General features: G+C 51.8%; 9 protein-coding genes across 9 annotated transcripts; 4 read left to right on the top strand and 5 right to left on the bottom strand.

Annotated features, from left to right (window-relative positions):
* Positions 1 to 44: 44 nt before the first annotated feature.
* On the bottom strand, positions 45 to 2,310 carry K489DRAFT_402661 (uncharacterized protein; the record flags this gene model as incomplete). The annotated part of the gene is made up of 4 exons (XM_033607058.1): positions 45 to 91; positions 206 to 407; positions 517 to 1,673; positions 1,737 to 2,310. The coding sequence occupies 4 exons, from the start codon at positions 2,308 to 2,310 to the stop codon at positions 45 to 47; spliced, it is 1,980 nt and encodes a 659-aa protein (XP_033458868.1).
* Positions 2,311 to 2,919: 609 nt separating this feature from the next.
* K489DRAFT_371788 (P60-like protein) lies at positions 2,920 to 4,224 on the bottom strand (the record flags this gene model as incomplete). The annotated part of the gene is made up of 1 exon (XM_033603263.1): positions 2,920 to 4,224. One exon carries the CDS (start codon positions 4,222 to 4,224, stop codon positions 2,920 to 2,922), a length of 1,305 nt encoding a protein of 434 aa, XP_033458867.1.
* Positions 4,225 to 4,535: 311 nt separating this feature from the next.
* Positions 4,536 to 6,035, top strand: K489DRAFT_381829 (ras-domain-containing protein). The gene is made up of 3 exons (XM_033605225.1): positions 4,536 to 4,907; positions 4,988 to 5,485; positions 5,570 to 6,035. The coding sequence occupies exons 1-3, from the start codon at positions 4,835 to 4,837 to the stop codon at positions 5,626 to 5,628; spliced, it is 630 nt and encodes a 209-aa protein (XP_033458866.1). The 5' UTR covers positions 4,536 to 4,834; the 3' UTR covers positions 5,629 to 6,035.
* On the bottom strand, positions 5,995 to 7,876 carry K489DRAFT_381828 (DUF1753-domain-containing protein). Its single transcript, XM_033605224.1, has 2 exons — positions 7,400 to 7,876; positions 5,995 to 7,327 (listed from the first exon to the last, which is right to left on the bottom strand). The coding sequence occupies exons 1-2, from the start codon at positions 7,433 to 7,435 to the stop codon at positions 6,332 to 6,334; spliced, it is 1,032 nt and encodes a 343-aa protein (XP_033458865.1). The 5' UTR covers positions 7,436 to 7,876; the 3' UTR covers positions 5,995 to 6,331.
* A 1,228-nt stretch (positions 7,877 to 9,104) lies between these two features.
* K489DRAFT_381827 (uncharacterized protein) lies at positions 9,105 to 10,267 on the top strand. The gene has a single exon (XM_033605223.1). The coding sequence runs from the start codon at positions 9,177 to 9,179 to the stop codon at positions 10,242 to 10,244; it is 1,068 nt and encodes a 355-aa protein (XP_033458864.1). The 5' UTR covers positions 9,105 to 9,176; the 3' UTR covers positions 10,245 to 10,267.
* Positions 10,268 to 10,711: 444 nt separating this feature from the next.
* Positions 10,712 to 11,640, top strand: K489DRAFT_359722 (OsmC-like protein; the record flags this gene model as incomplete). Its single annotated transcript, XM_033602605.1, has 1 exon — positions 10,712 to 11,640. One exon carries the CDS (start codon positions 10,715 to 10,717, stop codon positions 11,243 to 11,245), a length of 531 nt encoding a protein of 176 aa, XP_033458863.1. The 3' UTR covers positions 11,246 to 11,640.
* A 337-nt stretch (positions 11,641 to 11,977) lies between these two features.
* On the top strand, positions 11,978 to 17,049 carry K489DRAFT_257460 (uncharacterized protein). The gene is made up of 2 exons (XM_033600015.1): positions 11,978 to 14,871; positions 14,921 to 17,049. Exons 1-2 carry the CDS (start codon positions 12,133 to 12,135, stop codon positions 16,898 to 16,900), a joined length of 4,719 nt encoding a protein of 1,572 aa, XP_033458862.1. The 5' UTR covers positions 11,978 to 12,132; the 3' UTR covers positions 16,901 to 17,049.
* Positions 17,050 to 17,536: 487 nt separating this feature from the next.
* Positions 17,537 to 19,077, bottom strand: K489DRAFT_257388 (uncharacterized protein). Its single transcript, XM_033600014.1, has 2 exons — positions 17,825 to 19,077; positions 17,537 to 17,762 (listed from the first exon to the last, which is right to left on the bottom strand). Exons 1-2 carry the CDS (start codon positions 18,837 to 18,839, stop codon positions 17,632 to 17,634), a joined length of 1,146 nt encoding a protein of 381 aa, XP_033458861.1. The 5' UTR covers positions 18,840 to 19,077; the 3' UTR covers positions 17,537 to 17,631.
* A 2,057-nt stretch (positions 19,078 to 21,134) lies between these two features.
* Positions 21,135 to 22,971, bottom strand: K489DRAFT_381823 (uncharacterized protein). Its single transcript, XM_033605222.1, has one exon. The coding sequence runs from the start codon at positions 22,763 to 22,765 to the stop codon at positions 21,308 to 21,310; it is 1,458 nt and encodes a 485-aa protein (XP_033458860.1). The 5' UTR covers positions 22,766 to 22,971; the 3' UTR covers positions 21,135 to 21,307.
* Between the last annotated feature and the right edge of the window lie 1,836 nt (positions 22,972 to 24,807).

Raw genomic sequence — 24,807 nt, 5'->3', positions numbered from 1 at the left:
ATCAACAACTCTGTATTATACGACCAGAGAGTTTCATATAGTATCTATATTTGGAGATCAGAAGGCGGAACGCGCTCTGGGCGGATAGCCTCTGTGGCCCAGTACCAGAACAAGTGTCGCACACAAAAGTTGTCTCATACTCACGTAGAAGACAATGTGCAAGAAGTGGAGGCATCGGTCGCCATTTACAGATGCGTCCCCTTACCTGATGGTGATAACTGGTTCGATCTAGAGAGTCCTCGTTTAGATCCGGCACGGACGTACAGTGGCGGAACAATTGCTACATAAACACGTGTCCCATGGTCGGGATTGCGATCGGATTTGAAGTCGCTTGCTGCATCAGGGACAGGAATAGTATTCGCCGCGAAGCATTCCTTGTTCGTCCATCGTTTCAGAAACGATTCGTCCTGCCTCGAAGAGAAGATCACCTCGCTCGGGCTCTTTATACCCAGGCCGGGCGGCGAAAGACAAGATATGAAGCACGAGCGCCGGAAGATCGCCTTCATGTGTACTCACTGCTTTCCAAGCAGGAACTTTGGGTCCAAGCCATTTGGCCTGATACCGCATGGTATCCAGGCAGACGAGATGCAGTTGGAAATAGTCGAAATCCATCATCTTGACCTCGCGACGAAGCGTGTCCGCCAGTGCAAGCAGAACTTCTCTCGCGTCCAAATCTTCCCCGGTATTGGACTTTGCGACACCGTCTGGTGAGCTCGCGCGCAGAGTCTTCTCGAGCCCGTCTGGCGTCACGTTGAAGCGGTTGTTGTTGTTGCAGTAACGATGCGTGAACCACCAAAGTGTCTTCACCAATATCTCAAGGTTCTTTCCCTTTTTTTTCATACTTTGTGGGATTTTCCGGTTCGATTGCAAAGCTGCTATGGAGCCACCATTTGCCAGCCAATAGTTCTTCTCGCAAGCTTCCATGTTCTTGGGAGCTTCGCCGACGAAAATGTTCCGTTGACCCTGAGTCGCAAGAAGCACTTCAAGATCAGGCCAAAAACGCCCTTTAAGAACGTTCTGCTTCAAGCAATTGTAAAGATGGACCGTAGCCTTGATACAGGGCCAAAGATTGACTGTCATTATTGAGTAGTGATGCATCCTGATTTGGAAATTGTAAAGGACAAGTCCGCACAAGGGCGGATCTCTTCGGAGGAGATAGTGGTCTGGGTATGAATCAGAAGGAGCGTCATCTGCGTACACTTTTCGTCTTATGCTGGCGACAAAATCGGCACGGGTCCAATTGTGCACGAAATCATGGATCGCCATTAAATCCTTATCCTTACTATTAGAGGATCGCCACGAGCCAGGTAGTGCACCAGCGCCTGATACCCTTTCGATGGTACTTAGGATATACGATCCACCAGTTTGGAGCTCCAAAAAACCTCGATAGACTCTTGTGCGCAGGATACGGCGCACGTCCAAGTGAAGCTGCAGCGCAAACGCCAGCCATGGCGGCACGGACCTTTGTTGTATTGAGTCCCTGAGGCCGCGAACGATGTTATGCTCTGCTTCTATTCCATCGGTCTTCTCGAGCAGCACGAGATATTCAGGAAGTACGCTCATGATACCCCGGAGAGCTTGGACATTCTCCACGTCGTCCGCCGGCGTCGTCGGGTCAAGGCTTTGTCCTGGCCTGAATTTCATGTGTTCCGGGGCAACAATAGGTACGTAGTCTGGTGAGTTGATTATCCAATCGCCGAGGAAGTTTTCTATCATTCAGCGAAGGGACAAAAGACACGTTCCGAATTGGCGGACATCATTTTCATGCTCAGAAGCCTGTCGCATGGCGCAGAGAAGACAGGAGACATCCTTCAATCGGGAACGCGTCCCAAATTCGGCCTCAAACTCCTGGTAAAGGTTCCGGACCAAGTCGATCGACGTATTAGTAGTGAGCGAAACTGACATCAGATCCATCTCGCCCCGCTCATATTGCCACCAGAGATCGTTAATAGATTGTCTGATTCTATGTAGATCGCAATAGAAGTACGCTGCGGCGATCATCGCTTCCTCATCGCTCTCGCCGAGATCGCTGGTGAATTTCTTGGGAACAGTTGGGGTCTCCCGGACACTTTTCTGCGGCTCGGCGCTGTCTGAAACTTCTTCGAGCGGAAGATGTTGGAAGATGCTTGCCACTGCGTTCTTTACAGGCATATCACCTGAGCCCTGTAGTGTGACAGGTACTGCCGGCATGTTGGGCCGCAAAATATCTTGCACCTCTTCCAGAACACTGATGAAGTGCGCATGTCCGTCTTCTTGTCCAGCTGATTTGTGGGCGACACCCTCGTAAAACATCGAATGCCGCTTTCGCATTGAGATTGCCTGCTCCAGGATGAACGAGAATGCCGATGGTATCACGATCCTAGGTTTCCTACATTGTGCTATGTAGATCGCAAGAGGCACGAATTCCGGAATCCGTACTCGGTAAGAGGATGCTTCCCTATTTCGTGCATCTGCCGAGCTGCTTTTTTGCCGTGCGAGCTTCCTTGCCTTCCCTTTCAAACGTGGGACTCCAGGAGCCGCGTTTGTCGAGGACTTGGGTGTAACGTATCAGCATCTTCGAGCAGTGACAGCTAACCAGTCCGCGACAAAGTCTGAGTCGGCTTTGTACTGCTTGTAGCTCTTGTACGGTAGACTCGAATCCATGTTGATCAGTTTCGGTAAGGTATTTGAAATATGATGTGCTGGAAAGGAGAAGAACCTGATATCGAGAATTGGAATTGACGCGGCACAGTTTCCGGAGCCAGCTCCGAACTTGCATTGTCCCGCACATGCCCCGTACTGTGGTCCATGCAAACAGAGGGAATAGACTGACGCTGTCGTGTGGGACGAACGTTAGAAGTGTAAATGTGTTTCGTGACTATTCAGATCCTACACCAAGCCGTCCGCACTCGATACTTCACGAATATCCCCAAGTCTACCCTACTTCAATTTGAAGTCCTTGTACGTCCACTTCTCCCTCGCGTACGTCTGCTTCTTCTTCTGCTGGCCCAGCTTTTTCCTGACCTCGACCTTGCCATTGATGAGCAGGTTTCTATATCGATCCGTAAGGAGATTGCCCTCCGGCTTTAACCTTCGCAAGGAGTCCTGGAGATCTTCGGGCAACACAACCTCGAGCGGAGCGTCGGGGACGTCAATTTTACCGAAGCGACGGCGAGGCAAAGAAACGTCAGGGGCATCCGAGTCAGAATCGGAGCCGTTGGAGGTGGTCCGGATCAGAGTGCCTGGTCGTTGAACTTTGTCACGAGCAGAGACTTCTTTGGCGATTTGCTTGATGCGGTTTTGCTCTGCGTCGCGAATGCGCTGGTTCCGCTCCCATTTCTCTTTTGCTTCACGCTCCTTGCGTGCTTTGACCTTGTTGCGTTCCTGGGTTGTCTTTCGTGGTCGGGGTTTCGCTGTGAACACTTCCCGCTCGCCTTCAGATTGTATACCGTCCCATTCGCTGTCATAGTCGGTTGCGTACTGATCGGCGTCTCTTTCCTGCGCGTCTACCTTCGCAGCTTCGGCCTCTAGTCGAGCTTCTCGTTCTGCCTCTGCGGCTTCAAGTGCTAGACGATCTTTCTCCGCTGCGACCGCTGCTTCACCTTCTTTCTGTAGCAATGCTGACCAATCACCAACCAGCGGGTTGTATGACCTGCCTCCCTCCGGCTTTTGAACACTTGCGACGGCTTTCCCGCTGGCTGTCAAAGGTATGGGAGCGTGTGCGAGGGTTTTAGGTGCCACGATCGGCTTTGGTGGCTCTAGGAAATCGAGTTCGGGGCGTACAGCTGGGTCCGCGGTTTGTGCCCAAGGATCATGTGTAGCAGCTTCGCCTTCCAGCGATATACGGTTATCTGCGATGCGCCGTAGTCTCTGTAAATCCTTATGTGATATGTATTGCCCATTCTTCTGTTTCTTTCCTAGTGTGGGCACAACCTCCAGCTCCGCTTTACGCTTCCTGCCGTCCAGGCCAGCTACAGCTGAGCGTTGCGCGAGAATCTCGTCGGCTCGCAGTAGCTTCTTGCCACGGAGTTGCTTTTCGATCTCGGCATCTCCTACAACGTCGGTCGCGAAGAGCTGATCCGCAGTTTTCTCAGACACGACACCGCCTCGGATAATTTCGTCGCGGACAACATTGAGTCCGTCTTCAATTTGGGTGATGTCGACATTTTTTCGCCACGCTTTCTTGCCTTTGCGTGAAGGTTGACTGTGAGTCGCTGGCCCCGCGACGGAATCGGTTATCACCATCTTTCCAGACTCTTCAAATGATTAAATTCCGGTCCTGGCACTCAACTTTTGCTGATATCGCATCCGCTGGTTCGTCACATGAACCTTCAAAAAGTCGAAATCTTGGCGAGACAGGAAATTCCTCGACTAGCGGCCAACGGCTATGTCCGAAAGCCGTGCACGCGCATACGAACCGGTGGTGTTGCCCGCCCCCGCTGCACTCCAATTGCACCCTTGTTTTCCAAGCCTGAGGCCTGTCAGTCCAGTGGGAGGGAGATCTTGCATAAGTGCACCCGCCGATTGCCGCCTCTCCTATATGCAATCTCCACGAACGAGCTGGCACATTCGTAGTCCTACAGTAACAGTGCATTGCAACAGCTCGCCAGGATCCACGTGCCATCTCCCAAAAAGCAACTACAAGGATTCCCTCGAAATCTTGACGACTGTGTACTACATATACGGCGAAGTACTACTTGTCGTCTTCTCCGCCCGCTTAACAGCCACATAGTTACCCTTGCCCGCCTTTCAGCGCAACGAACGTGGGACTTTCAGGTAGAGATACCAACACCACTTGACCGCACGTGCGACTTCATCCTCCACAGCAAACACGATCAGACCAAAGTCGCCCATCATGGCACAACCTGTGGGCACCTACACAAACCCGCTCAAGAAGTTCAAATTGGTCTTCCTGGGCGAGCAATCTGGTACGCGCACCACGCAGTTCAACCGACAACTCAATGCTTTCCGAACCGAATCCATCTCCTAACATTCTCCTTCCACACAGTCGGTAAAACCTCCCTGATCACACGTTTTATGTACGACTCCTTCGACAGCACATATCAAGCCACGATCGGCATCGACTTCCTCTCCAAGACAATGTACCTCGAAGACCGGACCGTACGACTCCAACTGTGGGATACCGCCGGACAGGAACGATTCCGCTCGCTAATCCCCTCGTACATCCGGGACAGCAGTGTGGCCGTGGTGGTGTACGACATCACGTCACAGAAAAGCTTCCAGCAGACACGGAAATGGGTCGACGATGTCCGTGGCGAGCGGGGGAACGATGTTATCATTGTCCTGGTCGGTAACAAGACGGATCTCAACGACAAGAGGGAGGTCACAGCACAACAGGGCGAGGAGGAGGCTAAGAAGCACAATTTGATGTTCATTGAGACGAGCGCGAAGGTCGGACATAATGTTAAGACGCTGTTCAAGAGGATAGCGCAGGCGTTACCGGGAATGGAGGGGGAGAATTCGGCGACACAGGGCGCGGCGAATAGTAAGTTGAGACTCTTTTGTGCAGTGATAAGGGAACAGCAATATTTGTGGAAGGAAATCTGGCTGACACGTGTTGTTTTCGCAGCAATCGATGTGAATGTCAACCAAACGAAACCAGAAAGCGAGGGAGGCTGCAACTGCTGAGCGGAGCGCGGCGGAAATCGTGGCGCTGATGGAATGATGGCAAACATGCGGTGACAGGCCCAGTCACGAGGAGTGGTATGGGCACGTCTGGCAGGGGTATGCTTTGCAGTAGAGGATTGCTGAGTCTCGCTCTGTCGACACTTGCAGGAGAGAGACTCGCTATACTTCAACCTGGCTGCATTCGCTACCAGGCAGCATGGCGACAAGTCTGGATTGCGGTGGCGTTGAATGTATCCACGGAGGTCGCAACTTGGTTCGCAAACTTTGTGACAATTCTGATTGTCACTGGTATATGATCCGGGCATCATATAAGGGCAAAGTAAAGGACTTGTAGAGAAATCAATTGAACATATAATTCTGAGATCAAATTGATATGAGGATCCAGATAGCGGGATCAAACAATCTGCTGAAAAGAGAGTACTCGAAAGTGATGTTATGAACAGCAGTGGTACTGGAGATGAAACGTCTGGGCTGATGCTCACCACCCTGATCATTACACACCATATGTAATCACTCGCAGTAAAAAGCGTAATCAGTAATCTCATAAATATTTGATCTCGTCTAGGCCCAACATGCGTGAAAAGAACACAGCCCACTCCGAAACGCCAGCGTCTGGAGGCGTCTTCTGCCATCCAATGCATCAGTCGCCGCTGTGCTCAAGGAGCCATCAGGTCATGGCCTGACCACCACCAAGAAAACCACATCAGCTGCTCTTGAAGCCTCCCACACTAGGTCCGATCTCCGCGATGTCCGCCAAGGAACCCGTCCCGCTCCTCGTCCGGCCGAGTTGGTTCGGGATCTTGACCTTGAGTTCCTTCATCGCGGCGACCTGGAATTTGCCACTCGTTGAGCGCTCCCAGTCGCTCTGGCTCGCAGCAGGGTACTCATCGCGGCCTAGCCAGTATCTCCGTGTTGGCAGCGAAATCATAATTCGACCTAGTAGAGAAGCCTCTTCGCGGCCCTTGCGGAAGGGATTCTCGGCCATACTAGCGTCTGAGGTATCGCTGTAATCGCCGCCGTTGGCTACGCTGGTGCTGACGATATAACCTCGGAGAATGCTACGCGCGTAGGACATGACGACCAAGCAGAAGTAAAGGCGGAGAAGTCCGAAGATGACCAACAGGATCACGCTTGTGAGTGAATCCGGCTGCATGACCACTTCGCGGAGCGAGCCAGGAGCGGTCAATGAAGAAGTTCCGGGCACGGCGGGCGCGGCATACGCTACAGCATCTTGACCAGTAAAAGCACCTTCTGCGGGACTGGCGACAACTTCGACAACAGCAGCGCCGGGGACTTTGGGATCGGTGAAACCAGCGACGTCTTCCATCATGCCTTTGCCGATGGCGCTGCTTACTCCACTGCTAACCGGAACTCCATCGTTGAGATGTTGCGCGAGTAGCACAAACCAGCCCAGGGCGAACAGGACTGTGTAGATCGTGTTGACAATCGTGTCAATGACGTAGAGCCATGCGAGCGCAAGGTTGCGAAGCGGGTCGCGAGGGTTGCGGATGGCTGGCGCTAGCCATGCGACCAATACGAGAACCATCAAGGAGTAGATATAGCTGCTTAATTGAAGAGCGTTGAGGTGGTAGCCTGTAAATAAAGCGAGGATACCATAAAGTCCAGTGATTCTGTTGATGAGAAGTGTGAAGGTGATGAATTCGGCTGCGGTGCGCAATGAGACAACCCAAAGGAATGACTGTTGCGAAGAAGATCAGCAACGCGCTCAGAGCGAGTGACGATGGGATTTCGTGCGCGTCGGTCTACTCACACGAGGCTTAGGGATCTGGAAAATGGACAAAGCCATGATTGCTGAAGTGGTGTGCGCCAGTCGAGATTTTACGCAGATTATCAAGCGCGCACAGTGGGTCAGTCGATTCGTGGAAGGTACACGGAAGTCTAGAGTTGAAAATATCGCTGTTCCAAAATGCCGTGATGTCGTGAGGTCGAGTGGGTATATGTTAAAGGAAAGAAACAACCAAAAGACTTTGTGCAGAGAACGAAGTATAATGATTCCAAGGCGTGGCAGAACGTTAGCAGCAGGAAGTGACGCCAAACGACGTCGTTGTCGCCGAGCATTCTCCACCCGCCGCCCAGTGCAGTGTACAACGGCTGCCACTCGCCCGTTCCCAAGGCGAAACACACCAGCAGCAGCAGCATTTGTGCATGTGTATACGCAACGCCCACACGCACGCGCACGCCTTTCGGAATCCAGCGGGTCGTTGCCGGGCGGTTGAAACGGTTTTGGCTGGTCTCAGGCGGGGAGAAAATTGTTTAGCGAGGATGGCGCGAGTCAGGCACAACCACAGAGCAGCACAAATCAATGATCATCGCATCTTAAGGCGTCTCCGCATCGCCCGGTTCCCGCACGTCATTCATGTCTCATTATTCCTCCATCATGTTCCTGTCACGAATGCAGACTCCATCGTTCTCTCTGTGCCCTGGTTCCATTTCCGTAACGCTCGTGCCCAAGGAGGATTGTCCAGGACAGCAATATTGAAAGGGCAGTTCAGCAGCACACGGCACGATGGGCCGATAAATGACGTTGTTCTCGAGTCCTGTCGGCCGCTGAAAATGTCCTTTGCCAAGCATCGATCGTCGTCCTCTCTCCTCCTTCTCCACCGCAACGAGCTCCACACCTGCGCAGTTCGCAACGGCCCATTGTCGTGCTGCAACCCATTCAACAATTCTGCCTCGGAACAGGACCAGCCTTCTCGCCCATCATTTCCTATATCGTTCCTACGACGTGCGTCTCCTCGTCGATCATCTTTGAAAAGACTCACAATGTTCTTAATGCGTCTCACGCAAATTTCGCGCGACGTGCGAGAGCGATGTATGGCTTGCATTTCGAGAGGAGTAGTCCCTGATAGTGGTCAGATCTTCTCCCATTTGCGACAACTTGGAGAAGCTTGATGGATATATGCATATCGTGTGACGGCCTCCGAAGGTGGTAGGATTCAAATCCCAACAATCACACTGATCTCGGGATGCCCAGCTACGCAGCTTGTTCATAACACATGGATTCATGACTTCCTGCGAATCAAATCCGATAGTTCATGTCGCTTCGCTTCAAGAATACTACACTGCAATTCTACCACATGCGCGAGCATGAAATGCAGATCTTGCGGGCGGAGGCTGTCCTCCTCTCGCTGGCTGCTCGTAGGTGCAGCAAAATCCGGCACTAGCATACAAGATTGCCTGCAGGCCACTGGCTGCCTCATAATCGAGGGCTTCCTTCTCAAGTTGATATATGTATTCTTGACAAGTGGTGCCTTACAGGTCTTGGCGCTTGATCAGACTACTCGGGGTGATGGTACCATTTGTGGTGGCTACAAGTGGCGTCGACATACTCTCGCACTTTACAGTCTCATCGTGCCAGTTGTACAGGGCAAGACGTGACACAAGGTAAGTCATCATGGGTCGAAGGACCTCTGCTCCTAGTATGCACGTCATCGTCCCTCTGAAAAATGAAAGGTAAGGCGCATCAAGGCGACGGTGCTGACGAATGTTGAACTCCTTTTCTAAATCGCATTTTCCTGCTGTCAAACATGTCGAATAGCACACTGCATCGTGCGTGCGACCGCTGTCATGGCCAGAAGCTCAAATGTCGACGCGGTTCTACACAAGAGGACTGCCAGCGATGTGTCAGAGCGGGGGTGATATGCACGACTGGAGAACCACGAAATGCGTTTAGACGACACTCAAGGAATAGTAGCAGTCATGGTTCATCCAACACGAGTACTTCTTCCAATATCAATGCTTCAGATATTCCGGCATCTTATAACCTGTCCAGCCTCAACACTGCAACTGTCGCCGGCGACATAGGAAATCATGACATCTCGAGGCCACGAATGTGGGGAGAAGATGAAGCATGCTGGCGAAGTCCAGACATGAAGCCCCACTCGGTTGTCAAGATGGTTTCAACACATCCCACTGTGATGCAAGTTACGGGTGTGTCGCCACCTCATGGACTCGAACGTCGAGTCGAGATACGAATGCTTTTCGAACAGCTATCTAGCCTTGGCTTGCGTCTTTTCATCCTAGCTGGAACGACCAACCGGGCAGCGCGATATGGTATTGCGGAAGGAGAATCACCAGTCGATGACACCCTTGCCCTCTCCCAGGAGTTTGCAAGGGCAATGGCAGAAATGATACAACTCTACAACCATGACACATCGACCCGACGGGACTCATACGTCTTGCGTGCAACCAGTGAACAAGTGCTGGATCGCTCATCATTCCTCTTCATCTTATCGATATACTGCCGACTCATCAAAATCTACACCACGTTGTTCGGATCAATGCGAAAAGAGTCTCAATTTCCCATGCGTGGTCTGATAGAACCTGGTAAAACACTACCAGCCCTGCGCAATGGATCATTCATTTTATACTCGTCGCCTCTGCTGCGGATCGCTGCAATTGCACAACTCGCCGAAAGCAACCTCCAGCAAATGGGAAAGATGGTCAGGTGCTTGGAAATCACGACTTCGAGGCAGTCAGCTGAAGGAAATCCGACTGGCGATGCCCGTCTACAGCAAGATGAGGAGGCACTACGCCGGAAGATTCAATATACGATCCGGGTTTGTATGGAGCAAAGTATGCAGCAGCAAAATTAATCATTCCGTGTGCTGTTCGTCGGATTGCGAAAGCCATACCACCCGAGAGTTTTGTATAAAGTTCAAAATAGCAACTCTTTATTGTTTCGCATTTCGCATAATTCATCAGTTCTATTTGTCACGTCCGCCATCGCCGTCGGTGGTGATTCACCTCCGACCAAGTGCGGCGGAGAGCGATACGCTAAACTGTGTACCTGACTATTCCGCAAGCAGTAATAAATCCTTACAAATTGACTTCTTTCGAGCCAGACCTCCGAACGACGTCATTGTTCAGCTTTCGTTGCACCCGCGGATGTTTCGCGGCCGTGGACATGGTTCTAGATGTTCAATTTACTGTCTATATAAGCGTGGCAGTATAATAGCATCGATAGTCTTCGGTTCTGCTCGATCAATCCCATCTCTTCCAAGCTTAAACAAGAATCTTCCTTCCAAGTCAAAATCCGATCCCAAGCGAGACCAAATCAATCACAATGGCAGCACTCCGCACTCTCCCCCGTCTCACAGCCAGCCTCGCCCCACGAGCAGCCACACGAGTACCAACGTCCATAACCAAACGCTTTCTCAACACCGACACCGCGCCGATCCTCTACACCGCCCACACGCGCACGACGGGTGCCCGCAACGGGCACATCGAAGGCGCGGAGGGCCTCGTGGTCGACCTGACCATGCCGTCCGCGCTCGGCGGGAAATCCGTCAAGGGCAAAACCAACCCAGAAGAGCTCTTCTCCGCAGGCTACGCGGCGTGTTTCCAGAGTGCGATGAACATCACCGCGAAACAGATGGGCGTGAAGATCCCGGAGGATAGCACGATCGAGTGCGATGTGCACCTTGTGGGCAGCCTCAAGGAGGTGGATTTGGGGATTCGCGTCGATATGAAGGTTACAGCCAAAGGAGTGGACAAGGCGAAGTTGGAGAAGGTCATTGCTCGCACGAAGGAGGTTTGTCCCTATTCGAGGGCTACTAAGGGAAATGTAACGACGACGGTGGAGGCCGTGGTTTGAAGTTTTGGTTTTTTATGATTTATTAGGGCTTTTTGGAGGACTACTAGGTGGGATCTCAGATCATATCAGTATGGCCTGAGGATATGAATTGATGGATGCAACATGATGAATTGGCATTTTCAACGTCACCAACATGTATGTTGACGAGAGCGCGTGTCTCGAAGCTGGAGGAGTTGAGTTCAGGTGCCCAAGTACGCTGCTGCACGTGCCGATTTAGAAACGTGACTGCACGGCGATACATTGATTCAGCTGTCCACGCGAGCTCTTGCTCGCTTAGGTACTCCACCTCCGAACTTCAGCCGCACTCCGGAATTAAGTGGAGGCCGCGATACGACTATGAGACTCCCCGCAGGTGATTCCCACGAATACTCGAAGTTAAGTTGTTCCATCGATGAGCAGATACACATAATGTCTCGTTCTCTGTAGGTTTTGACGTGAGAAAATCGAAAGTTAAGGTGAGCTGCCACGACAATCACCACATGGGCGACTGCAGGGGAAGGTAGACTTTCTGACCGGTCTCACGCAATTTTCGACGATCGATCAAGCTGAAAACGCTTGCATAGTATTTCTGCTCATATACACGATTCCATTAGTCTTCGATGAGAATTGGGCGAGGTTTTGTAGGCGTCGGAAAATTCACCTCGTTGCTGTATTCCCTTATCCTATGAACATGCGATCTCAATATGCAGGCGGCAATCCTTCTAAGTGGCGGCCGACGAAGCCGCTGGACGCGCATCCAGACACGCCCCACTACATGGCATGCACGATAAGCTGTTGGATTCCATGTGATCGTACAATGTCGAATTGTTCCGCTTTCGCCAACCCTGTTCGAGTCGGCACTCGCTCAATATATTGGATCGTTGAAGAGAATAAGCTGACTGTTCAACATGGATACCCTGGACGGCTTTGAAGACGTCTGGCAGAATGCCGTCGTCGGCTACGAGGCTGAGACCGAGCGAAAATTGGAAGGCGATGCTACATTCCGGAAATTCAGGACGCTCACCGATCTCGACAATTACATTGAGGAACACGAGAAGAGCTTCACAACCTTCCGCAAGGAACATCGCAAGCTGTATCGAGGATTGAACAGATGTTTCACCCCTTTGGTACCAATCTTCACCATTCTGAAGGGACCTTTGGAACAAGGCCCTTACGCACCCGCTGCGATTGCTTTAGGAGCCGCCTCATATTTGCTGCAGGCTTGTGAGAAGGTCACGAAATGCTATGATGCCGTCGAAGAAGTTTTCGACCATATCGAGAATATCACTGTGCGCTTCAAGGAGTATGAGAATTCGACTATGGAGAAGTCTTTGCGATCTAAGATGGCTCAGATATTGGCATACATTCTAGAAATCATGGGGAAAGTTGAGAAGGTCGTGCGGCGCAAACGCATCAAGCAGTGGGCCAAATCAATATTTCTCACGGACGATGACATCAGCCCTTGCATCAAGAAATTACACAAATTCGCTGAAGACGAACTCGGGTTGGTCGTAGCATTGACCTTTGCTCGGGTCGGCGATGTCCAGGATGCTGTAGGCGAGCTTCAAGAGGCGCAGGAGGAAGTGCGTAAGGGCGTGAGTGAGGTCTTGACCAATCAACGAAATGAGCGCCTGCGGGCTTTCAGCGAAGCAGAAGAGGCCAAAATCAGCGCAGCGCTGAAAACGGAAGCTACTCATCATATCTCAGCCAAATACAATACAAACGCTGAAGCACTTACCAAAGGCACCGGCATCTGGATCAAAGATGATCCCATGTTCCAAGCTTGGGAAGAAGAAAAGGCTCCAATCCTGTGGATTCTTGGTAAGCCTGGAGTTGGCAAAACAATGCTGGCCACGCGGACCGTCGAAGTATTGAAGACAAAATTCCCACAACATCCCGATATACCTTCATTGACATCGGTCAGTTACCTTTACTTCAAAGATGACAATCCTGAACTTCAAGACTGTACCAAGATGTGGAAAGCAGCGGCTTCACAGATCGTGAACTCCAACAAGCGCTTCAAGAAGCATGTTCTCTCGGTTCTGAAGCAAGATGATGCATTCGCCTCATCGCGTCGGGCTTGGGAACTTCTGTTTTTGAACTTTTTCACCGAAGAAAGTTCGACTCAGGGTGAGACGAGCTTGGCCTTTATCATCGTGGACGGTCTCGATGAGGCACCAGAAGGAGAGCGAGTCAAGTTTCTCGCATGTATGGCCGAGCTCACCAATCGAGTCACCGATCGGACGCGCTGCCGGATCCAAATTGCAATATTTGCAAGACCTGACGTGAGAGCCGATCCAGGATTCGACAAAATCGGTTGGTATCGCTCCGGTCGAATTATCATCACGCCAGAGCGAAATTCAAAAGACATCGGTGCGTTCATCAAGCAGAATCTCGGCGACGTCCTCGTCCTCAAGCTTTTGCGAAAGCGTAAGGCTGTGAAAGAGCGCGAGAGCCTCGCAAAGCACATCTACTCCGTCGTTCAATCCAGATCGGGGGGCATGTTCTTGTGGGCAAGTCTTGTATTCCACCAAATCCGTGATCTGCCTTCTGCTGAGGCAGTCAAGACTTCCCTTGCTCAGGCTCCAGATGGACTGGATGATATGCTTCATCACGTGTTCAAGCGATTCGACAATGAGGAGCAGACAAGGCAGAGCTACTTGCGCGATCTATTGACATGGGTGCTGTGCACCTATCGGCAATTGACTATCTCGGAGCTCTTTGTGCTTCTGCATCTCACAGCCGGCCAACACTGCGTCTCGATTAAGCAGGATCTTCTTACCAGATACTCCAGCATTTTCACCATTACCGGAAATTCTGGTGAAGAAATAGATGATGAATCAAGTGCGGGTGGGGAGGCCGCAATGGTGCAAGAAGACAAGGATGATGATGGCGATGACGACTTTGACTTTGTTGACGACGAAGATTCCGAGGGAGGGGACATTGCCGACGATGACACAGAAGGCGATACAGTGGAGGACGATGCGGCGCCCGGAGAGAGCGAAACCGTTTTCGAGGCTGGTAATATGATCGCCGACTCCTGGCATGATGGTGTCGTCACCTTCACGCACGCTCGCATTCGAGACTACTTGACAACTGAGTGCGATCCTGCGACGCGACGTTGGGATGATTGCTCCTTGTTCAACCACGACTTAAATGAATCAAAATTGCGTATCGTGGCGGCATGCATTCGAATCTTGGCGACAGACATCGCCGACAAGTACAATGTCGGTGGACTGACATTGTACGCGCGATACAATTGGCCGAAGCACCTTTTGGACATTGACTACGGGGCCATTGGAGGCGATCTGTCCACCAAGCTTGCGCGTACAATTGCAAGCCTGTTTAAAGATGGCGAGAAATTCGTTTCCTCGAGCTACGGGCATGTGGACAACTTCACGGCAATTTGGTTTGAGACTCCGAGATATCTCCAAGTGGTCCGACGTCTAATCTCCGATCACATCGAAGATCTTGATGAGGGTCACCAAGATTGGGCAAGGCGTGTGCAGAAGTCCACTCGAGCCTTGTTTGAAGGTATGGTGTCTACCTGCGCCACCCGCTGGCTGACCAAGACCGGCTTTGACGATCCAGCATATCTGGACAAGTCTGAGTTTGAGTCGTGGCTATTATATGCATTCAACTCGTTGGTAAGTGGGCCACTTCGGTACATGTCCGCTTTCGCTGACGTTGATACAGGGTGACGATGGCGTTGATGAGGAAGATCCTCCCGTCTTCTACTACGGTGGATCCATTCCGCTTGAGGACATCGAAAAGATCGCAGACCTCATCGATCTACCGAAAAATGAGCATTGGTACACTGGGGTGGCCTGGATCATGATGGAAGCCGACGAGACTCTCCATACACAGCGCGCTATCGAGTATTTCAACAAGGCAAGAAGTATGGCAGAAGGCGCGTGGGTTGCGCTTGAGGGACTTGCAGTCTGCCATGGCAACATGGGCCTCTATCGAGAAGCCGTGGACTTCATGAACGAGGCCATTCAACAGCTCCCCAAGACTGACGACTACGAAGGTATAGACTTCCATCTTCGCAGCAAGATGGGTACTTGGCAACGAGAATTAGGAGATCCTCAAGAGGCCCTTCGTGTGACCCGGCAAGCCTATGAAGGAGGTCTCGACTTTTGGTACCCATCATGGACCGTCGCCGATCATCACACGCGACTCAGTATATGCAATTATATCGAGGCTTTGTACAATCTTCATCAGTATGACGACATCCTCAAAGTTGTGCACGAGCTGGATGCCAAGAAGACAGGCGAAGAGGACCGTTCCATGTGGATTGTCTTCCTCCGATCGCAGTTCGATGATGTATACGACATCGACATGCACGAGAAGCTCGAGACGATATGTCGCTCACTGGGCCGAGATTTGGTTGTGCCCTTGATGCGCAGCAGTACAGAACGCGCGGTTCCACTCCAACGTGGAGCATTTTCTGAGTCTGGAAACCTTTGGGTCATCGTGACCTGCATCAGGTGGCTCAATGACATGTCGGACGAGCAGAAATACGTCACCGAGCTGTGTGAGAAAGTGATCGAAATTATCGATGCTGGAGACGAGACGGTGCAGCAAAATTCATGGTGGCACAGAGATACGCTTGCCGATCTTCTGGCTATGCTTTACCTCAAGACCGCCATCGTCGAAAAGGCTGAAGGCCGAAGCCCCAAATCCATCATCGCTCAGCTCGACGGCCTTGCGTACCACCAGCAGGGCAGCAAGCGATATGTGCGAGCCTCTTTCCCTGCTCTGTGTATGGGAGAATGGCTCAATAGATACGAAGGAGCGGAGAAAGCTACTTGGCAAGCGTATATTCGACCTTCGATAAAGCAAGCTCTATACCTATTGAGCGACAACGATCCCTGGAATGATCAATCTGCCTATGCCAAGCTCGGTCGAGCTTTGCTTTGTGCTGATGATTTCGATAACGCTCGCATTGCCCTTGGAGTCACCATGAGACCGCTCGAGGAGGCCCTCGAGGAGGCCGCCTACGCTGCTGATGGAACCCAAGAGACTTCTGACGACACTACGGAAAACACTGAAGACGAGATTGAAGATTTCGAACATGTAACGCTCGACGACGATGCCGATGGAGACCTCACGAATGGAAAGGATCAAGGTGATAAGCGATATGATTTAACGCTCGGTGAACCGCATGAAGGTGAAGATACAGCAGCCGATGCGCAAACGAATCATGACAGCCACACAGCCGAGGAGGATCCCGAGAAGAACACCTCAACAGCTGAAATCAACCAAAATGTCGATACAGTCGAAGGCTCCTCCAAGGAGACACCCGAATCCAACCCACCAGAGAACATCAAATACGCCGGCTTCGAGCACATGTGGCACTGCGACGGCTGCGCGACGTCCCGCAACAAATTCACCCAGCCCTACCACGAACTGCACTTCTGCCGCATCTGCATCGACGTCTGCTTCTGCGAGACGTGCATGGCGTCACTCCGTGCCGACAAACTGGATTACTGCAAGGGCTGCAGTAGCACCCATGAGCACATCCAGATTTTCCCCGTCAGCGATCGGGCGAGGGAGTTGACGGACGCGTTGATGGAGACGAGATTTAGCGTTCAGCAGGAGTGGCTCGACGGTCTCAAGGTTACTTGGGGCGACGGGGAGATCGATGGCGTGGAGGATAACAAGACGGCGTGATATAAGTGTTCGCCGCTGCCCCTTCTGGTCCGTCCATCCACCGTTCTCTTTCGGGATGACATGGTCACCTCATCGCCGAGATCCCTTCATCGATAAGCCTCGGTCAACGGTGATGGGACGTCCGCTTTCGCCGTGTCGGTAACGCTATCCGTGGACTTGACAGACTTCGACCCCTACCATGTTCCGCTTACGATCCCCAATTCCTTGTACAGTAAAGATTTTGTTTTCTTCGAATGAATTCTGATCCTCACTGTCCCCGACTCATTGTTGGAAACACGTCACGGCGCTCCTACCATACATGGGTCGCACACATCGCCTCGGGGCAGTCGAGGAACGTCTCGCGTCATGGACGATGTTGATTTTCATTCTTGGTGATAGCTCGATACTGTTCTCTCAATCCTGCTCATTAACTGTAGAATGCTCTCGCTTCTCCACATCTGTACAGCAGCATTCAAAGCAACTTTGTGCATCTTTTCCCCACCTCTGCCGCAGTACATTCTCACTGCGTTCCACTGAATTCGATCAAGCCATATGCAACTAAGTCCCCCACCTCCCTTCCCTTCACTTCGACGACATGATCAAAGCAGCGCGCACTTCAACCTCTTCACAGATCTTGCCTGCAATTGTGTATTACGTAGGGTTCTGTGTCTCGTCTTTCCGCAACGTGACGGAAGGTGTACTTGAGAGGCGTCTGCTGCGACAATCCGCCGATGGAAATGATGGCTGGATCGTCAGGCGAGGCGCAGGACAGGATCGATGTCCTCCAGATCGTATGAGGCGTCTAGACTGCTGGAGAAGTAGAGATCGCCGGCCGCTTCATCGATAAGGGAGCGCTTGACGTCGGAGTCTGGGGTTTGTGAAGCTGCAGGTGAGTGGCCGTTAGTGAATGATATGGGCAAGTAAGCACGATGAAGTACGACTCACTCTGCGCAAAAGGCGTGCGAGGCTCATCCTGACTGGAGAAACTCGCCTCCACTTTGATCAGACGAGGCGGCGTGACGGGTGGTGACTCGCGTTTGACGATGATCTTCTTGCCTGGAGTGGAACGAGAATGGTCGCCAAGGACTTTGCGATACACTGTGCCAGTCCGAGCGGCTGCGTCGGCGTTCTCCTGGTCGCGACGAGCTTTGTGCTCGTTGTTTTTCCAGTTTGTGATCTTGCGTGAGACATAGTTGTACGGTGATGCAGCAAGCTCGTTCAGCTTGACGAGACGAAGAACGTCGTAGCGAACGATAGCGTAGTTTGCGACAGAGCTCGTGATGAGTTCGAGGCGCTCGGAGCATTTTGACTTCCTGTCGAGCGGGATATTATTGAGCTTTGGCAAGCCATTTTGATGAATGTCCATCACGATTCCGTAGACCTTCCAAGCACAGATTTCGATAATGTCAGTCTCGTTACCTGCGTAACGTTTGCATTTCTCGACGTGGTTTGATTGAAACTGGTGCCAGGCTGTAAGGGCGATCTGATCCAGGTGGTGTTCAGACGGCTCATCAATTACTTGCGTCGTGAAAGCCTGTACTAGGTTCATGACGTGACGATGGGCGTCCCTTTTGACATTCATCAGGTCGTCCTTGACATTAGGATCAAGAGCCAGGGTGACGCGATCGTTCGCATGATCGTTAGCTTCTTCAAGACTGAAAAATCTCAGCCCTTTGACCCTCGTGGTCAATGGGCTGACAGGGAGGCAAGTAGGTGAGCGTCGACGTTTTCCATGGTCCCTCGATGTTCCGCGGGTCTTCTTATCTGCGCTTTTGATGGTGGTTCGACGTTTCTTAGATGCACTCGGATTGAGAGGTAAGTACTCATCGTCCTCTGTGTCGATCAGGTCAGGTGGAGCATGGGTTAATCCATCGGCGTAGAAATTCGACGAGAAGTTTGGAAGTGATTGTGAATTGGGAAGAAATGGATAACCAGCATTCGAATGCCAGCTTTCCATCATGTCAGCCGCCCGGCGTGAAAGAAAGTGTTATAGACGAAAATTCCCTGGAATTGTCAGAAATTTTGGGCAAATCTCGAAAGTTGTCGACGAGTGGTGGCGATGATCGATTGAACCCAAGCAACGTCTCAAGTTGAGGTTGAAGAAGATAGATACAAGTGGAAGTCTAATCAGTCTCGAAGCCTCAATGGCGAGCCAAGAGAAGAAGTCCGTCGTGGTGTGTGTAGGGTGGGGAGGGGAGGGGATATTCAAAATCAATGGAAGGCCAGTCGAGCGTGGGATTGGTTGAGCTGGATTGCCTTGAGCTGGGGGGAAAAGGAGTCTACCTACCCACCTGTAGGTAGGTGTTGAGTCAACTTCTATGGCGAGTGGCGAGCAGGCCCGAGGGCGGCGCGACTCGATCCGTTCTGAGGCCGACACCAGCCATTTCGTTCGCCATAGCTTCATAAGTTCCATGAGAATCGGACGATTCCCACGTGTCAAGGAGCCCCACTTTGGAGAGTGACCACGAGGTGAGGTGATGATACTCCGCGAGCTGAGGTGGTGATATTCCGCGAGCTGAGGTGGTGATGTTCGGCGAGTCGAGTTTGGATCCTCTCTGGGTATTTGAATGTCCCAGGCTCTTTCTGGGACTGGCGACAAATGTCGACAAACGGCGGCGAAATCCTGGTGGCGCTGGGATCGAGGGTAAAAGAGTCAGGAAGACTCAAATTTTGTAAAGTAGCTGTGAGCTGCGAATGAACTATCATATGTCAAGCATCCAGAATCCCCTCTGAAGTTGACATTGTCAAGTGTTTCCGGGCGAATTTGGCAGGCTGCCCCTTGACATGTGCAACTTCACCTCGAAACTGGAACGCAGCCACGCTCAATCATGCGGACCTGCCCTTGACTTGCTAGCACATCTGCAGTGTTCCTCGGGCACTTGCCATTAGTCCAAGGTAACAACAATTCCATTGTCGATGCCCTCCACCTGTACATGTTCGCCCCTCGCGTGCCGTTTCACTGCGCAACTTGTGCTTTCACATGATTCGCATACGACTGTCATTTGCAAGAAATCCTCACCTTGCTCCTGAGTAACAAATAGCCTAGAAGACCTGCAGGTGAAGAAACATGTTCCTTCTCCATGGCAATACAAAAGCGTTTGGAACTTAGTACAGTCAATTATCGAAACACCTTTCCCACAAAGCATCAATCGTTCAGCAAGATCACATATATTACACAGCAACCAACAGCAGCAGAAGCAGTCAGCAGTAGCAACCAACCCAGTCTTGCTCTCTCGTCTGCCCTGTTCGTTTGTTCAGTAGGTACCACAATGCCCAAGTAGCGCTATCTGCATACAGGTGATGAACGAATTCATGCAAGACGCGCCAAGGGCCAAATCTTCTTGATGCTGGCCCTAGTGTGTTTCAATTTGTTTCATCAAGCAAGTGAAAGCCATTTACGTGAGGTACCTAGGTATATTCTTTCGCTTTGTAGTGGCCTAGCTCGTGCGCGCCACACAGAGGCATTGGCCGCGAGGGCGGTACCGGTGGATATCAAGATGACTTCCGCTCCGAAGTGATCTCGATGATGGTTGCATGTGCTGTTATCGAATAGATACCTAGGTACTCAATGGAATCGACATGGCCCACACAGCTTGGTAGATCCTTAACTCTTTCCAAGCCATCGGGATCAACTCCAAAGACTGCATTGTATGGGAAAAGACAGCGTACTGAATACCTCTCGAAAGTATTCGTAGACCATCTAGATCTTTGCAACCCTTAGCATTTCAGGCCGTTCTCAGTCTTCTTGAGCGATGGCCTTTCATTAGTTTTAGCATACCTAGGTACAGAGAGAAGCAGAATCGCAAGCGATGCGGTCGTTGTAACTCTTAGGGTTTAGGTTAATCCCGCTGGGAAACATCAACCCTTAGCAACACATCACACCCTCCGAGTCTCGAAGAGAGCAGGAGGTGTCAAATACAGGAGAATGGGACGTTATAACATTGGGAAGTAGTGAAGGTAGACATGGTTGGTCCACACGTATTAAGTAGAAAGGAGAGGAGATTATCACAGGGATTGTCAGATGGGCATTGAGAAGAATCGGGGGTCTCACGAGCAACAAGTCCGGCTGTCAAGGAAGATTCAGCGTCGTAGGACTGGGATGTTCTTCACCACCGAGGGCGACTTCGATAAGATCAATAACAGCGTCCATGTCACGAGATTTCTCATTTCACGCCTCACTGCCGACACGCGCATAGCTAAATCTCTCGAACATACTAGGAAGGAGGATGACGATGTCTTCGAGAATTCCGATCGTGATATCAACATGTATTCATTCGATATCGGAGGAGTAGCCAGGGGGGGGGGTATCATGTAGTATAACAACAAAGCAACCGGCGAGAAAGCGCAAGACAGGACGAGAGGTGAAAGAACCTCAACAACCCTAGAGGACCTGCCTCCCGCCACAAAGCAAATGCGAGAGACATGCCATCAAGCATCCAGATCCTCCTCTTCGGAAGCTCCCATCCTCTCACCATTCACCTCCTCCTCCTCCAACCGTAGCAGTCCAACACCCGTGAGCCGCGCCATCCGCACCATGACATTCCTCGCGTGACAGCCCACGCAAGCCAACGCCAGGGCATCCCAGACGGCATTGTTCGCGTCGGAGAGATCCAAGATCGCCATGCCAGCGCACTGCGGCTCTGACTCCTCATCATCTTCATCGCGATTTTCATCGTTGTGAGACCCATCATCATCCTGTCGAGGTGAATACGACATAATCGCAATAATCGTATGCGACGCGACAATCGCATACAGCGTAGGAATCCTCGCATCATCTCCTCCGATCCCCGCAAGAGCACCCCTCCACCGCTCCGCCAAAGCCGCACATTTCCTCGTCGCTTCCGCCCTCAACAGAGCAGCGGAATCCTTGACACCCCCGAACACCATCGCCAGCACGGGAATTCTGGTCTGTGCATCCAACCCCGCGTCATCGAAGAGGAAATTGTAATAGCGGGAGAGATGGCGATGGACGGCTTCTTCCGGTGTGGGTGGAATGGTAAAATGCTCGGCCATTTCGACCCGGTCGCGGACACGGCTGCTAAGGTCCATGAGATGATCGAATTCTTTGGTTGCGCGGAAATGCGCGGAGGAGGATGGAGGCGAGGGGGAGCTGAGGAATGCGGCGCCGGAGTCTGCGCCGGTCCAGGGGTCGTTGTTCGCGGCGAAGAGTTCGTCCGGCAGGAAGGGGAAATCGAAACGCATGTGGGCGGGAAGCAAAGGTTCGTAGCCGCGGAGGACGATCCGGTGGAGAAGCGTGATGTAGTCTTCGTCTTTGCCCAGGGAGCGGAGATGGGAGGTGGAGAAATGCGGTTGGCCAAGATCTTCGGGCCCGTGGATGATGCGCGGGTGAGTTTGGGGGCTGATGAGGGCGTCGTCGACGGCGTGGTGGCCGCTGGTCAGGTGGAAGGAGCGCTCGTCCAGGATGGCGCTGTCGTCGAGATTCTCTGACCATGCGGCTTCTGCGAATGGGACTTCGTCGTTGTGGTCCTCCTCCTCGTTGGGGATAGGCGAGTCTGTTCTCTCGCGCTTGATAGGCGTCACGTTGATATCCTCCTTATCTCCTGGTAGCCTCTCGTCACTGGCTTCGATTGTGTCCACGACCTCCTCATATGAGACATCATGATCAAGCGGAGTGAAGATCCGACGACGAAGTGGTTTGCTGAGACGTGGCGGCTGAAGGTGTGCGACAGGCGAGTAATCCGCATATCGAGCAGGTCGCTTTCTGCTGCTGGCGCCTAGACTCGTTGCAGAAGACGTCCGTTTCCTCTTGTGACCGACCTTCTCTTGCTTCTGGAGAAGATCGGCTTGATGTGCCTGGTCCGGCTTGCTCGGAGAGAGGTAGGCGAGTAGGTTGAAATTGCTCGAGAGGCGCTTTAGGAATGCCATGGTGGCATCATGGAGTGTCCGGCAGGACTCTACACATCGAATGACATGTAATGCGTGGGATGTAAATCGTTGGTAGATGGCGACGAAGAAAGGTGAGAAGATGTCACGAAATGAGTCACATTGCGACGAGAAGTGAAGGTCACGAAACGTCAGGATGCATCGCGTTGTGTCGTGAATGAAGCAGCCCACTCGAGGAAGGAGGCGGCATTATACTTTGGGCCAGTAAAGGGAAGGGAGGCGTGGTGGTGGTGGTGTTTAGGCAGGCAGTCTCGCCTTATCGGCGGTTAGTATGCAGGGTCATCGACACACCCCCTCTCCAACGTTCACGGATCTGGGGCATTTATCATTACGCACAATTGCGCGACGAACAGTACCTTGGGTAGATGTAGACAACCTTGGAATGATGAAAAATGGCGGCGAAGGCTACAAGAGATGGTTTATCATTACATTGAAGAGTACACGTGCACCCCGACAGTCTTGGTTGTCAATGTCATTGCTGCATGTAATAAAGAGGAAGGATGCTGAAAAACGCCTACAGTACATCCAAGTCTCTCTCTCACACACATGTCGCACTTGCACACCTGCACACCTGGGCACACACACCCACACGTGGATGGCGGCGCCATCAATTGATTGACGATGAGCCGCTCGCTTGTTGGTCCCGAGATTGCAGATCATTCACTTTCCCTCTGTTGTTCTTGACTTTATTATACGCATCATTCTCTTCTCACAATTGTCCCGCTATTCAGACTTTTTTCTGACCTTACTCTGCCTCATATTCTCAGTCATCATATTCGCTTATACTTGCCGTGGAATGTGAGACTGGTTTGTTTACAGGCGCGTCGCGAGAATGAATGGTTGGTTTGGTGTTGTTTACAAAAGTGGCTGGACATGGGCGGTCCCGCAGCAGCAAATTGTAGATATTTGTCCGTTGCACGCGCGTAACCTACAGAATACACACATGCACATACATGCGTATTTGGATAACCAGCACATTTTGCACACTTGTTATACCATTCAGCCTCTATTGCCAAGCTTGAAACATTGTTGAGACACTTTTGCCGACCCTCATCGATCAAACCACCCCTTCTTGGAAAGATTGTACTTCGGTGTGTCTTTTGCGCATACCAGACGCGTCGAAACAAAGCAATCCCATTCCTCGCGCAGACCAGACCACAGTTGTCCCTTGCAGTACTACATCTGCAAGGGATTCCACAGCAGACAAAGAGCCATCATGTCTGCTCAAAGCTGGGTCGACCGCTTTCAAGATCCGTCACGATACGATGGACTTGACCTTGAATCACCTCGCGAATATCTCGCCGGCGACTACTTCCACACCAGCAGAGGCCGCTTCAACTCACGGAATTATGTCCGCCCGATTATACCTCCGCTAGCGCCCTTCAATCCCGACGACTCGGATCTGGCCATGACAGAAGCTCCCCCACAAATCGTGTCGCCGGCCATCGCTCCCGCCATTAACACTGACGTGACGATGCATGATGTGCTCGGCCAACCCATCACATACTCCAACTCAGTCAAGGTTCAATTCACTCCTCCTTTGAACTATCAACATCCTGCCCGCCATTCCACCCTGGCGCGTTCGATTCAAAAGCCGCTGCGTTCCTCCTTTCGTCCCCAGCGCGCTCTTGCAACCCATGAACAGCGCCTGCAGTGGGAGAACATTTTAGACGCGCAGAAACAGATCCAGGCTAGTAGCCCTTCGGATTTACTCAGAGCCGTCGCTGCCGAAAATACTCTGCGCAATACTCCCAAGAAGAATACTGACGTCGCTGATCTCGATGTCACCGAGACCGACAACATCAGCACTCCAGTGCCTATGACACCACCAGCATTCCATGTATCATTACCACAGAATGCCACTGTTCCGCCACCAACACCACCTATCAAGAGGAGCCGCGAGCCGGTGCCCGAACCAGATCTAGAGGTCATCAAGCCACGAACTGATCTCAAGCCACAAGGCCAACTGGTTCTGTTTGAACAGCCTTCTTCACCACAAGTTGAGCCTGAGCCCATACAAGAGG

This window comes from Dissoconium aciculare, assembly GCF_010015565.1.
Source record: "Dissoconium aciculare CBS 342.82 unplaced genomic scaffold K489scaffold_8, whole genome shotgun sequence".
Taxonomy (NCBI): Eukaryota; Fungi; Ascomycota; class Dothideomycetes; order Mycosphaerellales; family Dissoconiaceae; genus Dissoconium; species Dissoconium aciculare.
This window is presented reverse-complemented; position numbering and strand designations above follow the sequence as displayed.

What these genes read in the sequence shown, in the direction of transcription:
- K489DRAFT_381829 (XM_033605225.1), top strand. Translation starts at nt 4,835, where the DNA reads ATGGCACAACCTGTGGGCACCTACACAAACCCGCTCAAGAAGTTCAAA. An exon ending in CTTCCTGGGCGAGCAATCTG is followed by an intron (nt 4,908 to 4,987) that starts GTACGCGCACCA and finishes CCTTCCACACAG; the next exon opens with TCGGTAAAACCTCCCTGATC. An exon ending in GACACAGGGCGCGGCGAATA is followed by an intron (nt 5,486 to 5,569) that starts GTAAGTTGAGAC and finishes TTGTTTTCGCAG; the next exon opens with CAATCGATGTGAATGTCAAC.
- K489DRAFT_381823 (XM_033605222.1), bottom strand. Translation starts at nt 22,765, where the DNA reads ATGGCATTCCTAAAGCGCCTCTCGAGCAATTTCAACCTACTCGCCTAC.
- K489DRAFT_381828 (XM_033605224.1), bottom strand. Translation starts at nt 7,435, where the DNA reads ATGGCTTTGTCCATTTTCCAGATCCCTAAGCCTCGT. An exon ending in TCCAGATCCCTAAGCCTCGT is followed by an intron (nt 7,328 to 7,399) that starts GTGAGTAGACCG and finishes TCTTCGCAACAG; the next exon opens with TCATTCCTTTGGGTTGTCTC.
- K489DRAFT_381827 (XM_033605223.1), top strand. Translation starts at nt 9,177, where the DNA reads ATGTCGAATAGCACACTGCATCGTGCGTGCGACCGCTGTCATGGCCAG.
- K489DRAFT_257388 (XM_033600014.1), bottom strand. Translation starts at nt 18,839, where the DNA reads ATGATGGAAAGCTGGCATTCGAATGCTGGTTATCCATTTCTTCCCAAT. An exon ending in TCGCACGCCTTTTGCGCAGA is followed by an intron (nt 17,763 to 17,824) that starts GTGAGTCGTACT and finishes ACTCACCTGCAG; the next exon opens with CTTCACAAACCCCAGACTCC.
- K489DRAFT_257460 (XM_033600015.1), top strand. Translation starts at nt 12,133, where the DNA reads ATGGATACCCTGGACGGCTTTGAAGACGTCTGGCAGAATGCCGTCGTC. An exon ending in TATATGCATTCAACTCGTTG is followed by an intron (nt 14,872 to 14,920) that starts GTAAGTGGGCCA and finishes ACGTTGATACAG; the next exon opens with GGTGACGATGGCGTTGATGA.